Raw genomic sequence first — 15,089 nt, 5'->3', positions numbered from 1 at the left:
ACTATTTCCGATCTTTATTAGTTTACCCGTATTCTTTTATAGGACGCCCCTTATTAGTTTACCTATTTCTTTTGTTTCTATTTTTGGAATGGGTCCACTTACTTTCCATCACACATACATTCAACTTTAACATAAAATAATAGTTTCTCTTTATTTCTATGTCCTACACCATTGTTTCTTCTAAAACTTTGTGCAAAAGGAATGGGTAAACTAATAAACACCGGAAGGAGTATGTCATATGACACATAATAATGGCAATGCTTTGAATCGTAAGGTGTCTTTTTCTCACTTAAATTATCTTGAACTCAATTGAACTTTATACTCATTATAATTAATTTTATAAAGAGTTTAAACACTTTTATGAATAAGTAACTGAACTTATTTAATTTATCTTGACTTATTAGATCTCAATCTTATTATTTTTAAGGTAAAAAAAACACACTTAGAAGATTATGGTAAACTGATTTTATTTATTGAGGATGTATTATGTAGTAGTTTATGGTATCACCTCAATCTATCTAATGTTTCATTTTAGGGAGAATATATAGTTGGTAGTATTATTGTACTCAACCATTCAATCAATGTTAAATCCTCATTATTCATCCAGTTTTCTGTTTGCTAAAACGGGATAGGAAAACTTCAAATATATTACCATGAATACTTTGCCATCACATGCACACAAAAGAGTTGGGAAGCAAACACAAGTCTAGACTATTTCTTACAATGCTTTAGAATGTGACGGAAGATATATATGTTACTCAAACTTAATAATTGTTGTCATTGGTACACAACACAAGTCTATACTATTTCATTAAGACATCCATGTTTATTCGTTTACACATAAAATTACCAAAATTACAATACTGATAGAACAACTTTATTTTTTTCAATTAGATTATCATGAACTATATAATTCTTGTAAAAACTAAGATGAACTATATCATTAGAAATGCTTTGGTAATTTTCATAAATTATAATTGTAGAATGATATATTACATTTACATTGACATTGATAGAGATAGAATATAATACAACCTACCGCTATCTAGGATAGTTACAAATGATAGAGATAATTACAAAAGATAAAGTAGCACTACAAGAATCCGTGTTTTTACCGACCGCCTCAATCGGTCGGTGAAACACGAAAAACGGACGGTAATACATTTACCGACCGCTGAACGGTCGCTTCATGGCGGTTGGTAAAATGCTGGTTGGTAATTTGCATATCACCAACGGGAAAACGGTCGGTAAAATTTTACCTACCGCTTTCTAGATTTTACCGACCGTTTTGTGGCGGTAGGTAATTACCTACTGCTAGTCGGTTGGTGTAACCGGTAGGTAATTACTTACAAGCAATATGTTGGTATTTACCAACCGGTTTTGTGGCGGTCGGTAATTTAACAATAACGGTAGGTGATTACCAACCGTTTTATACATTTTACCTACTATTTTTGTTAGATTAGACAACGTTTTTAGATGGGTAAGCCTACCGTTATTCGGTCGGTAATTTGCTATTATTTTCTAAAAAAAAATATTATTTTCACCACAATATAAACTACACCTCCATTTTATATCAAAATAATAGGTTTGTTACAACATATATTAAACATCATATTCTCCGAAATATAGATGTAATAGTAATTCCAACAACCAAAATTAAACATCATTTTTCTCAAAATATATAATATACTAATAAAAAACTATAAGTCTAAGTACTACAAGGAAATTCCGATCCACCACCAGAAGGATCACGTGGGTCACGTGGTTGGGTGAAAGGGAAAGTACCACACTGAGTCATCATTTGAGAATACTCTTCCATTGTAGTCTTCATCTCCTCCATGTATTTTTTTGCCTCTTCCCTTTCCTTTTCCGTTTGGAGACGATATGTTTCCCACTCATTTTTTTGCCTCTGAAATTCAGCTACCTGATCTGCTAATTGTTCTGATATTGCTCCACGGTAGTTGAAAGCTGAGAAAGCATAGAAGGTGTGTAGACACTAGAAGAGCTACTAGTGCGGGTTGATGATTTTTTGTAAAGAAGATCACCGCTTGTACCTAAGCCAGGAATCAATCCTTTTTTCCTCCCACCCACTGTCTCAAAGTACACTTCATTGGGATCTTTGTTGACTCCCTTCTCTCTATAATCATCCAATTTCTTATTATAATTATCCTACATCAAATAGACAATTTAATATGCATACATAATATTTTTAGGAAAAAATAGACAAAATTTTGTTTAAATTTATACTAAAAATAAATATATATATATATATAACTTCAACAACATTATAACTCAAAACTAAAAAAAGAAAATGTTCATATCTCTATTATATAAGGCAACACATGGGGGACACCAAAAAATAGTAAAAGAAATAAAAGAAAAAAAGTATGCTATCACGCGCTATCGTATGCATTGAGTGCATGTAAGGTTATTAGATTATTAAAGTAATGGTCAAAAGTCGTATTTTGCCAAATATGAAAATCAAAGTGTTACAAGTATGTTAAAACTTAAAACTTCAAATACATATGAAAAAAAAATATTATTATGCATTAAGTATGCTGTTAGATTACTCTTAAATCTCAATTCTCAATGTATGTAGTAGTGGTAATCTAGATGAACAAATTATATTTTGGCAAAGTGTGAGAATTATTGTATGGTTCATTTTTTTTTATTGAAAATACTTATATCAATGTACTTCGTACATAGAAGTAACTTCAGTATTACTATACTTGGTAAGTATTTTGTAGAAAGAAAATTTGGCATTGTTCTTTTTTGGTGCAAAGAAGATATGGAATTGTGGGTTTTCGTCCAAAAGATTTGGCTCAGAGACAGAAGTATGCTAACTCTGTGACAACTGTTTCTTCACTGTACCTTTGTTGTTGGGGGTTTTAGAGGAGTTACATCTGCAGACCTTAAGCCATTAAAATTTTCTTATTTTAGATGGGTTTTTAATTTTGATAGTGCAACTCTTTTGATCTTTACGTACTTCTTTACTCTGCATGCTACTGTGAAGTTCTTTATAGTGAAGATGTCTATGCAGTAAATTATAACTAATTTAAACATCGAACAATATAAAAAATAATGAAGCTTTAATGCTTAAAATACTTGCATTTCTAGAAAAAAAATATATTATGTCATCCAACCAACCATCCAAATATATTTATAATTTGTTATTGGAGCAAATGAAGTACACTAACCATGATTTGTTTTGATTTGGAGCCAATGAGTTGCTTGCCTTGGCCGGGTTGTCGTTCCTTTGAATGCGTCTCCAAATAAATATCAGCAGCTTTTGGCAATACTCCTCCATTTTTTGCAGCCTAGTCAAAAAAATAATCAACTTTATTATTATTTTAGACTATATAAATATCGAACTTATAAATGGTTACTAAAAGCAATATATACTCACCATCCTTCTTGCATACTCGGCTGTAGAAATTGAACCTTGACAATGTCCAGGTTCCACAACACCTTCCAGCGATCCTCCTCTCTTGTTCTTTTTTGCTTGTTCAGATTTTTTCTTAAACTCATCCTCTTTTGTTTTTTGCATAAGTTGTTGGTGTATTTCCTCCGGCATCCATATTGGTCTTACACCTTTTCTCTTCGATGTCACCCAATGATGCATGTCTTTGAGTCTTTTAGCTGCTTTGCGTTGAAAGCCTTGTCTTACTTGCGAATCCAACTCCGAGCGCCAAGAGTATTTACGCTGTATCATGCAAATATTAGAACTGACTAAATATTTATAATCTTATATGCGATAGACTATAATTAAGTTAAAGTGTTAACCTTGAAAAGATTAAACCAATGATCTTTTGTTGATTGACTTGTTTCAGTCCAATTTCTACATGGCTCAACGTAGTGCTCTTTGAAACATTCCGTAATAGATCGAGTGACTTTGTTATTGTCAAACCTTAGAAAGAAAAAAAAACAATTATAATACAACACAAAATTTGTAACATAATTACAATAAAAACCTGTCATTCACTAAGAAAGAATTAACATATACTAAGATGGATAATATAAACACTAAGATGAATATTATAAACACTAAGAAAGAATTATCATGCACTAAGATGAATAACAAAAATTATAATATGAAACATAATGGATTAAAATCATTTTTTACCATAGCGTATTAGGGTCCAACTGATTGCTTGCAGAATGCTCGCCTTCACCTTGCTCCTCTGTGGTGACAGTATCAGAATTCGATGGAGGATTCTCGCCCTCAGTATCATTTGCCAGATGTGGAGTACGCTGGCTTCCTGAAGCTCTACCTTGCCCGCTAGAAGAAGCCATCTAAAATAACACAGATTAGTAGAACGAATAATGTAGTATAAACTTCAAAATTTTTTATATCAAATTTAAGAATAAAATAGGAATCAACTTAAACTTCTTAACATATTATATAATATAAAGTGCAAACAATAAAAATTATAAAATCAATCATTACTAAATCCACCAAACATAATACAATGTATCGAAATTTAGAAGTTCAGAAGACACTACAAAATCTAATGTATGATTCACGGTAAATCTTCTTCCGCATCATCATCATCATCAAAATCTTCGAGATTCTCATAAACTTGTAGATCATCTTCACTATCATCCTCGTCGCCATTATCAGAATCCCTACTATCGTTAAGCATTACATCCTCATTTTGTTCTTCTTCCCCGTCAAAATCATAGTCTGGAATCTCATTTGGAGCACAAAGAGTTGAAGGAACTCACTTATCTCCTCTTGAAAGAATAATGAGTCCACTGGAGTTTCAATTGAAGACCTTGCCTTAGTCTGAAACACTGCCCACCATTGCACTCTACCCCTACTTAAACTAGGATAAGGGGCATAATAGACTTGGCTAACTTGGTATGATAATACAAAGGGATCATATTTTGGGTACTTCTTACTATGATTTATTTCAATGAGTTTGTATTGTTCATGTACATTTAAACCACTCAAAGAATCCATCCAATTGCACTTAAACAATATCGTCTTGTAGACTTCCAATGGACCATGGTAAACTAGTTCAATTACTTCCTCCAAAATGCCATAATATTAACTTCCTCGTGACTTTTAACACACACTCCATAGTTCATAGTTGATTTGTGTTTGCCATACTCATGTGTTTGAAAATTGTATCCATTAACGAAAAACTGATTCCATGACTTCACTTGTCTAACGGGGCCCATTGCAAGAGCATGAACTACATCGATGTTAGTCCCTCCTGTAGTACCTAATTTCATATTATAGAAAATTTACATAATTTGCGTTAGAAAAACCTTTTATTTAGTTAAAATTATATTTTATTAATTAAAAACTCACATGGTTTTTGAACCATTTAGGATATTCAGCTTCACATTTGCTCCAGATCTCCTCCAATGATATGTGTGGATGTGTCTCCAATATATGTTTTTCGAAAATCCTATTATTATTGACGAAGCACGATTAGAGATGTTTTTAACTAGTTAAACATCACTCGGCATGAAAAACATATTTACCTTTCATATTTGCTTAATATACCACTGTTTGCAAGAACATAAAGGTGTGCACGATCATACTCTTTATCTTGCAAGAAGCGTAAACGGCCGTTGGTAGATGTACGCCCACAATCCACTCTAAACATCTCAGGAACATTTGGATCATGATGGTTCTCAATAACTGAAGTGACGTTTCTACCCAAATCTCTTGTTTTAGTATCAACTTCTGGTTGGAAGTAATTCGAACAAAAATATGATATTTCCTCACATAGGTATGCATTGCAAATAGAACCCTCCACACGTGCCTTCTGTACAACCTTACGCTTCAAGTGATTGAGAAACCTACCAAATAAATCAACGTGTAGATATCGATTATGAAAATTTTGTCATATTAGAACTTCATTCTTAAAAGACGTATTTTTACTTAAAAATTTCTTTGTTACCTTTCAAAGGGATACATCCACCTATATTGCACTGGACCACCAACCTTAGCTTCATAAGCCAAATGAATCGGCAAATGCTCCATCGAGTTGAAGAATGCAGGAGGAAATATCTTTTCAAGTTTGCACAAAATTTCAGCTATATTTTTATCCAAACGATCCATATCATCGACTTGGATAGTGGATGCACATAAGTCACGAAAGAATTGACTGATCTCAGTAATTGCTTTCCAAACATGCGAAGGTAGCAACTCTTTTAAAGCAACCGGTAGTAACCTCTCCATAAAGACATGACAATCATGGCTTTTCATTCCAAAAAGCCTAGATGTTCGAAGATCAACACATCTACTCAAGTCAGATGCAAATCCATCCGGAAACTTTAAGTCACGAACCCATTCACATAAGACCTTCCTTTGAGCCTTGTCAAGTGCAAAAGGGGCTTTTGGCATGATTTCGTTTCCCCGTTCGTCGTAGGTGAGCTCTAACTGTCGACGCTTACATAGACACTTCAAGTCTTTTCTCGCACTAACATTGTCCGAAGTTTGGCCTTTCACATCCATCACTGTGTGTATAAGTTGATCAAAGAAGTTTTTCTCAATGTGCATGACATCCAGGTTGTGTCGAATAAGCAAACTTTCCAATAAGGAAGTTCCCAAAAAGAACTTTGTTTAAACCAACCCTTTTTAGCTTTCTTCAAGATTTTGAGAGCTTCAGGGCCATCAGTGGCTTTAGGCAAGTCTTTCACACATTGCCACATATCATCTCCGGACATCATAGCTGGAGCCATGCCATTTTCCACTTTGTTTTTGCGAAAAGCTGTTTTATTTTTACGAAAAGGGTGATCATGTGGAAGAAACTTCCTGTGGAATCAAACCATGAGACTTTATTGCCATTATCAAGCCAAAATGCCTTAGTTTCTTCCATACAATATGGACAAGCCTTTTTTCCAGCAGTAGCCCATCCAGACAACATACCATATGCAGGAAAATCACTTACGGTCCACAGAAGCGCTGCACGAAGCATGAAATTTTGTTTCTGTGAAATTCATAAGTCATAGCACCAATCTCCCACAATTGTTTGAGCTCTTCAATTAATGGTTGCATGTAGACATCTAAATTACCTTTGGATTCTTAGGACCGGGAACTAGTAAAGAGAGGAACATGAAAGGCTTTTTCATACACATTGATGGAGGCAAATTATATGGAGTAAGAATTACAGGCCAACAAGAATATTGTCCTCCGAACTTACCAAAGGGTGAAAAGCCATCAGTGCACAAACCTAATCGAACATTACGTGTCTCAGAGGCAAAATCAGGAAAAGTGGTATCAAAATGCTTCCACGCCTCACTATCACTAGGATGTTCCATAGTACCCGGAACCCGAGGTTTTTGGCATGCCATGTCATTTTCTCTGAAATATTCTTTGTCGCATAAAGCCTTTGCAATCGGGTTTGATAGGAAAATATGTTAGGACCTTTTCTGGAATAAGCTTGCCTTTAGGAGTCTTCTGTAGCGATCACACTCACATACACTACACTTCATTAAATGTGCATCGCCTTTCCAAAATAGCATACAACCGTTACGACATGCATGTATCTTCTCATGTGGGAGTTGTAAGCCTTTAAGAACTTTCTTAGTATCATAGAACGTTGTACTCATTTGGTTGTTATTTGGAATCACTTCATTAATAAAGATGCAAATCCATCAACACACCTGTGTGGTAAATTGTACTCACACTTCAAAGATATTATTCTTGATGATATCTCCAAGACAGATACTTTGCTCCCTTCGTACAACGGGCTATCACAGCTTTAAGGAGCTCAAAAAATTTCTAGCTTCGTCATTTGGCTCCTCTTCGACATTATTTATTTGCTCATTGTTTGGATTTTCTTCATTATGTCCAAGAGCATCAACAATCATGTCTCGATAAGGATTTGATGGCTCCGATGGGGGTTCGTCAACAGTTTCCCCGTGACATAGCCAACAAAATAGTTATGACAAAATCCTTTTTTATAAAGATGTTCTCTAACAATGTCAACATCAAAGAATCGTTTGTTGTTACACCGAAAGCATGGACATCTAATTTTCTCAGCGTCTTTGAATTTATGATTTTGTTGTGCGAATTCAATAAAATCTCGAACTCCATTCACAAACTCAGTCTTGAGAAAGCGTCCCTCGCGCCTATCATACATCCAACTACGCTCTCTTCGTTTCATGATATTCAATTCTATACAACTCAATTAAAACAATATATTGACAAACTTTAAAATCAATATCGTCATTTACTACATTAAACTTTAATCACTTCAAAATGAAAATAGGAGTAGCATACATTATGATTTTAAATTACAAGTTATTTGCAATAAGTCAAATTAAAGTAATTTCACCCTACTATCAATTTGTTCATATACCACCAATAGTCTATACTTGCAAAGATTTAGGAAATAAGAATCAATTCCCTCCTAAAGCTCACCTACTGACTAGAAGTGGTCCATACAATTTTAAACTACAACAAAAACAAACAAATCCAACCAAAACTTATAGCCCAAAAATAATTTGATTAAAAAACGTATGTACTAATCAAAACCATACACCATATATATGCTACAAATGGCAACTTCTCTCCACTTCTGAGTGGACACTTTACCACTTTTTACTATTTTTTAAATTTCTACCCCACCTCTCTCTTTCCCTCTTTAGATTTCCAATTTCAGAAACTCTCACACCTTCACAATCACTGTACTTCCTTCCCTCACACTTTTCTCTCTCAATCAATCCCCAAAAAAACCCATATTTTTTTTTGCAATTTTCTCAAGTTCCTACGTACAGTAACAAATTATACATTTTAGACAAAGACCCTTTATGTTAATTCAGTTCCTTAAGTTCAGAATATGCACATAAATTCAAAATTCTAATTTGGAAGTTGAGTACAATCAGTAGATGATGCATTATAGCAGATTTCAGTGTAGCAAGTATATCATACTTTTTTTAAAGAAAAAAACTCGGTTTTCCTCCGATGCCTTATACAATAATGCAGATGAAGTGGCAAGATGCAGATTGATATATAGCATTAGATATTGATGGTAGCATCCCATAGCCTCATTCGGCCATAAATTCAGAATTCTTATTTACCTATACATATGAAAGTAAACCAAGAAATCCAACAAATTGCAAAGAAACTACAATGATGGGTGCAACAAACCAAGAAAGAGAGAATAAATTCATAAAATACCACGAAAGAGGAAAGAAGAAAAACCTGCTGTGGGTCGGCGCTGTGCGGCGGTTGTGCAGGTGGTTGGATGATGGTGCGGCAGTTGTGCAAGAGGTGAAGGTGCTAACCTGAAACCGGCGAGAGAGCATAAGAAACTTCAAAATTCCAATTGAAATAAGAAACTTTTAAGGAAAGAGATGAAGAAATTCAAAGATGTTATACGCGAAATTCATCTATGAACTAACCTGAAACCGGCGACGGCAACGCAATGGAGATGAAGGTGCGGCGGTTGTGCAGGACTAACCTGCAGAAATTCAATGGAGATGCGAAACTTTGAAAAACCGGCGACGGCAATAGATGAAACGAAGAAACGAACAGTGCGTAGTGATGTCGCGAAACTTTGAAAAAAATAGATGGACTAACCTGAAACCGGCGACGGCAATGCAATGGAGAGGAAGAAAACCGGCAGCTGATGATGGTGAAGGAAAGAGGGGCGTTATTTTTTAGGGTCTGTTATTAATTACTGAGAGTACTATAGTAGAGTAAAAAGGGGAACGTGGGCGTTAAAATCTCAAAAGGTACCAGTAGTATTTTACCGACGGCATATGGTCGGTGATTTTTGAAATGCTGTTGGTAATTACCTACGGAATCAAGATTGGGGTCGGTTTACAATAAAAGCAGTCGGTAATTACCGACGGTTTAGGTAAGCGGTCGGTGAAAATTAGGAACGGTCGGTAATTGGCGTCCTCTCACAAAACGGTCGGTGTTTTAATAATTAACAACTGTATTTGCAGCGGTCGGTAATTGTAGTCGGTAAAAACACGGATTCTAGTAGTGTAGGAATCTACAATTATATCTAGGGTAGAATATATTAGAAGACTAAGTAAAGATAGTTACATAAGAGTAGTAATAGGCTACGTTCAAGGAAGAGTATGCAATTAGTTTGGGTTTGGCCATGATAATTTCTCTATCTAGTCAATGCAACTTCCAAAGGAAAATCTTCAGCCTAACGGGGCAAATTGCAAGGTGATGAAACAAATGTATGGAGGGGAAAAAATGATGAATTTGGTGGAGGATAACACCACATAAACATGTATTTATACTTAATATTCACATGTCCTTTTGATTTTGAAATTGAAAAGTTGCTTGAATTACTTCCCTAATTTATGCAAAATTTGATATTTATATGATATCAATCACGTGGTTATTGTCCTAGATTGATTACTTCATTGTAAAAAAATATCATTAATTGATAATTTCCATATTAAAGCTTGATTGAATCAATCCCCTAAAATCACGTAATTCAATTTAGGAATGATTTTGATTTAGGTGATCAACTTGCACATGATTTAGGTGAATGTTAAGAATTTCGGATACTATCAATTTAAATTAAGTGATTGATGGGCAATTACCATTAACATTGGCAATAATTAAGATTAATTGATAATTTAAATTGATTACCATTTTTATTTGGGAATTTAAAATTTTTGAAACATAACCAATATGGGAACTATAAATTTTGGCCAAAAGTATATGAATTTGGGATTTTAATTGTGTAATTGTAACGATAATTGACGTCAATCACATTAATATATAAATGAGATATGCTTGATTTCCGGAAATCTCATATGAGGTCATGCTATTAATTGCCTAATTTAAATACTCAATCAACATAACTCACGATTTTTTTAGCATTTTCAAAGAACTTTCGGCCACAATATAGTGAAAGGCCACGTGGACAACGAATTTGAGAGTCTTTGGTTTGAGAAGCTATAGAATTGCTCGGTGAACATGAGCTTGGCACGTAGGATTTAGGATTTTACTTTAGATAACAATATAGATAGATAGATTGTACCTTAGCACATTATTTAAGATTGTCATGTAAAAAAGGACATAGATAGAAATAGATTTTTTTTTTAAAAGCAACCCATGTGATAAGAGAGAGATTGAGAGAAAATATTACCAAATAAAAAAATATTACCAGTAATGTAAAATTTTCAAATAAAGAAAATGTTGCAATTAAAAAAACAACGAAGGAGTAATTACTAAAAGCTTGTTTAGGGATTATCTAAAGTTTTCTGTTTTTTGTTTCAAAAAAAAAGAAGTCGTATCGTATTAATTGTACAATATACCTCAAAATTATTCATAAGTACATTAATTACAAAAAGCGACAATAAAAAAAATTGAAAAATAAATTTATTGATTTCTTTTTTTTTTTTGCTAATTAAGTGAGTATATTGATTAAGAACATGCCAATTTACAACCTAACCTATCCTAAAGGAGGAAAACCAACTAGGTTGGACTCCCATACCCTTTAGGATAGTAGTAAACAAGAAGTTTACATTGTAATTAAGAGATCCCTTAACCACAACTATCTCTCAATAGTAGTTTTCTTTTGGCAAAACACTATAGATTCTATCTATACATGTATGTTTAATCCTATACACATGTTTCTCCACTGTGTCTAGTTTACTATTCCATAACACACCATTCCTTGCACACCAAACTTGATACACTGCAGCACAGATGACAGCTATTTTAACTTGTCTTCTGAATCTTGACTCACCATTGGTATTCACCCTAGCAATCAATCCCTGAATCGATAGATCTTGTGATTGTATTTGCATCCACTGTAAAATACTTCTGAGGACAGCTTTGCTAAAATGGCATTGAAAAAACAGATGGCTGTGTGTCTCTTCTGCTGAACCACAAATCAGGCATGTAGCATCATCTAGCACACCCACTTTGGTTAATTTTCAGCTGTTTTCAATCTGTTTAACATTACCAACCAGCATAGAAATCTATGCTTTGGAATGTTCAATCTACCCCAAATAGCACCATGCCAATTCACACTTTGCTGCTCATTCAACAGCTTCTTGTATATCTCTTTGACTGAGTATACCCCCATATTCAATATCTGAGGCAGAAGAATTTCATCTTCAACTGATCTTTAACCTGGCAAATCATCTTCCAATACCAACTACACTGCTGAGGATGGTTATACTCCCACCAATCTTCCTCTTTTACATACTGCTCATGAACCCATCTTATCCATAAGTTGTCTTTCTTTAAGACAATAGCCCACACATACCTCCCTAGGGCTGCCTGATTCCAAATCAAAGTGTTTTAATTCCAAGCCCACCCTCTTTTTTACTACAGCAAACTGCATCCCATTTTACATTCCCTGAACTTTGACTGTAGTGCTCACCAGTCCAAAGATATGATCTGCATATCTTGTTTATATCTTGTAATACTTTCCTGGGGATGATCATTATCTGTGCCCAATAAATATGCAAACTCATGAGGACAGAGTTCACCAAGCATAATCTTCCTTGATATGATAGGTGTCTGCTACTCCAACACCTAATTCTAGCTGTCATTTTTTCCACAAGGCCTTCACACTCTTTGATGCTTAGTCTTTTATAACATATGGGGACCCCCAGGTACCTGAAAGGGAACCTCCCCAGACTAAAGCCTGACATATGCAACAGCCTTTGAACTTCCTGCTGCTTTAACCCCACTGTATACAGTTCAAACTTTTGTTTGTTGGCTTCTAACCCTGAAGTCTCAGAGAAATGAGTGAAGCCTTGCAACATTCTCAGAACAGACTTGAATTCTCCCTTACAACATATGATGATATCATCTGCAAAACACATATGATTGATTTTGATACCAGTGCATCTAGGATGAAACTTGAAATCATCTTTCTCACCTACTTTCTTCATTGTTCTACTGAAATATTCCATGCATATCACAAATATCAGTGGTGAGAGGGGGTCTCCTTGCCTAAGGCCCCTCTTTCCTTTGAAAAAACCAACCAATTCCCCATTTATCATCAAAGAGAAGCTGGGAGTTTTAACACATTCCATAATCATCTCCACAAAACTGGAAGGGAATTTCATAGCCTGCAATAGCTCTTCAATAAAGCACCAGTCATTGAATCATAAGCTTTTTTGAGGTCCATTTTGATGATGCAACCTGGAGCAGCTTCTTTCTTCCCATAATTCTTGACAATATCTTGACAAATTAAGATATTGTGTGCTATAAATCTCCCTTTTATGAAGGCTCCTTGGTTTGCAGCTATAATTTCAGGAAGAATCTTGTTTAATCTAGAACACAACAACTTGGTGATGCACTTGTATATAACATTGCAGCAAGCAATTGGCCTGAATTCAGTGACATTACCAGGGCATTTGACCCTTGGAATCAAAGCCAAAATAGTATGATTTATCTCTTTCAATAATTTCCTTGATTGAAAGAAATCCAAGACAGCAGCAGTACATTCATCACCTACAATACTCCATGCATCCTTGTAGAAAGCTGACCCAAATCCATCAGGCCCTAGTGATTTATCACCAGGGATAGAAAAAATTGCCTTCTTCACTTCTTCAGGAGTAAAAGGAACCATTAGTGTTTGACTTTGTTCTTCAGTCAGTACAGGTCCAGCATCAATCACCTCCTGTTGCACATGACTCCTACTATTCCTAGGAGTACCAAGCAGCTGAGTGTAATAGAACAGAAATGCTTTATTCACCTCTTCATTACCTACCACCCATCTCCCTTCTATATCAGCAACACCATAAATTGTGTTTTGGAGCCTTCTGGCCTTTAAAGCATTGTGAAAAGCCTTTGAGTTTTCATCTCCATCTTTTATCCATGCTAGCTTGCTCTTCTGTTGCATAAAGGAAACATATTTAGCATGAACTCTCTGATACTCCAGTGCAGCTAGTTGTTCTCTCTCTCTAGCTTGAATGCTAGTAGCATTAAGATGCAACATCTTCTGAGCTTCTTGCAAGGCTATATGTGCTTTTGTATCTTCAATGTGAATCTGAGAGAACCCCTGTTTGTTCATCTCTTTTAACACTTTCTTCACCTGCTTCAGCTTCTGAGTGAACTTGAACGTTGCACACCCTCTAACATCAAACCTCCAAGCATTCTGTACCTTACTTAGGAACTCCTCTCCCATACTCCACATATGAAAATATTTGAAAGGTGCTTTGATATTCCTACTTCCTTCATGGACTCTAATCAGTATAAGGGTATGATCAAAAAGGCCTTCCTCCATAAACATAGCCTCTGCAGTACTGAAATGATCTCTCCATTTCTCATTCCCAAGCACTCTATCCAATTTTGAGAAGACTCTATCACTACCTTGTTGTTTGTTGTTCCAAGTGTAGTAACAGCCATTTGACTTAATATCATCTAAGCCACAATGATTAACACATCATTTGAAAGCCTCCATCTCACCATCTCTAACTACTGCACCTATTCTTTCATCCTTATTGAGTACACAGTTAAAATCACCTCCAATTATCCAGGGCTCTATCATGGTGCCAGCTTGTACCATCAGATCCTGCCATAGTTGTTCTCTATCTCCTGCATTATTGAATGCATCGACAAAAGTGCTACAAAAACCTGTAGTTAACCCAGTAGGTTTTATAAAGCAATGAATAGCCTGAGCACTCATCCACCTTATATCCACTTGAAAACTCAATGGATTCCAGGCCAAAATGATTCTACCACCATTGTGGTATGATGAGTTTGAACAGAAACACCATCCACTAAACAACCTTTGGTATACTATTCCCATATTTTTTGCTTTTACTTTAGTCTCAAGGAGACTAACCATTCCAAGGGATCTTTTATTCAATAGCTTCTTCACTTCATTTCGCTTCATCATGCTATTGATCCCTCGAACATTCCATATCATTATACTATCCATTTTCTGCAGGAGAGTCCCCCCTCCTGGCACTCATAACCTTCTCTGCTTCACATGTAATAGTTCCTACTATCACTTGCTCATCCTCCAATTCATTCAACACATTGAAAGAATTTGTAGTTGTAACAGGTCTAAAGTTCTGTGCTAATTTCTTAGCAGTATGATGAGTCTCTTCAAAAGGAACTTCATCTCCTGTTTTATCACACACTTGCACTGAAACCTCCTTTTCCCTCCAGACTTTTTTCACCA

At 35.1% G+C, this 15,089-nt stretch overlaps 1 protein-coding gene across 2 annotated transcripts; it reads right to left on the bottom strand.

The window, feature by feature from the left end:
• Nucleotides 1–1,548: 1,548 nt before the first annotated feature.
• LOC125493400 (uncharacterized) lies at nt 1,549–9,846 on the bottom strand. 2 transcript variants are annotated; one of them, XM_057392050.1, is made up of 8 exons: nt 9,545–9,846; nt 9,367–9,425; nt 9,167–9,249; nt 4,124–4,293; nt 3,784–3,907; nt 3,407–3,703; nt 3,198–3,317; nt 1,549–2,169 (listed from the first exon to the last, which is right to left on the bottom strand). In XM_057392050.1, the coding sequence occupies exons 4-8, from the start codon at nt 4,291–4,293 to the stop codon at nt 1,933–1,935; spliced, it is 948 nt and encodes a 315-aa protein (XP_057248033.1). In that variant the 5' UTR covers nt 9,167–9,249; nt 9,367–9,425; nt 9,545–9,846; the 3' UTR covers nt 1,549–1,932. The 2 variants fall into 2 exon arrangements, with proteins under 2 accessions (XP_057248033.1, XP_048492689.2); XM_048636732.2 differs by lacking the exons at nt 9,167–9,249; nt 9,367–9,425; nt 9,545–9,846 and adding an exon at nt 8,894–9,070.
• Nucleotides 9,847–15,089: the final 5,243 nt, after the last annotated feature.

The sequence above is a fragment of the Beta vulgaris genome, chromosome 9 (assembly GCF_026745355.1).
Source record: "Beta vulgaris subsp. vulgaris cultivar EL10 chromosome 9, EL10.2, whole genome shotgun sequence".
Taxonomy (NCBI): domain Eukaryota; kingdom Viridiplantae; phylum Streptophyta; class Magnoliopsida; order Caryophyllales; family Amaranthaceae; genus Beta; species Beta vulgaris.
Note: the sequence above shows the minus strand (reverse complement) of the source record. Positions and strands in the feature narration are given on the sequence as shown.

Bases quoted from the DNA above. Each gene is read 5' to 3' on its own strand.
- LOC125493400 (XM_057392050.1), bottom strand. From the start codon at position 4,293: ATGGCTTCTTCTAGCGGGCAAGGTAGAGCTTCAGGAAGCCAGCGTACT. The intron at 3,908-4,123 runs GTAAAAAATGAT...TTTCTTTCTAAG, and splicing joins TTGGACCCTAATACGCTATG to GTTTGACAATAACAAAGTCA. The intron at 3,704-3,783 runs GTTAACACTTTA...TGCATGATACAG, and splicing joins ATTGGTTTAATCTTTTCAAG to CGTAAATACTCTTGGCGCTC.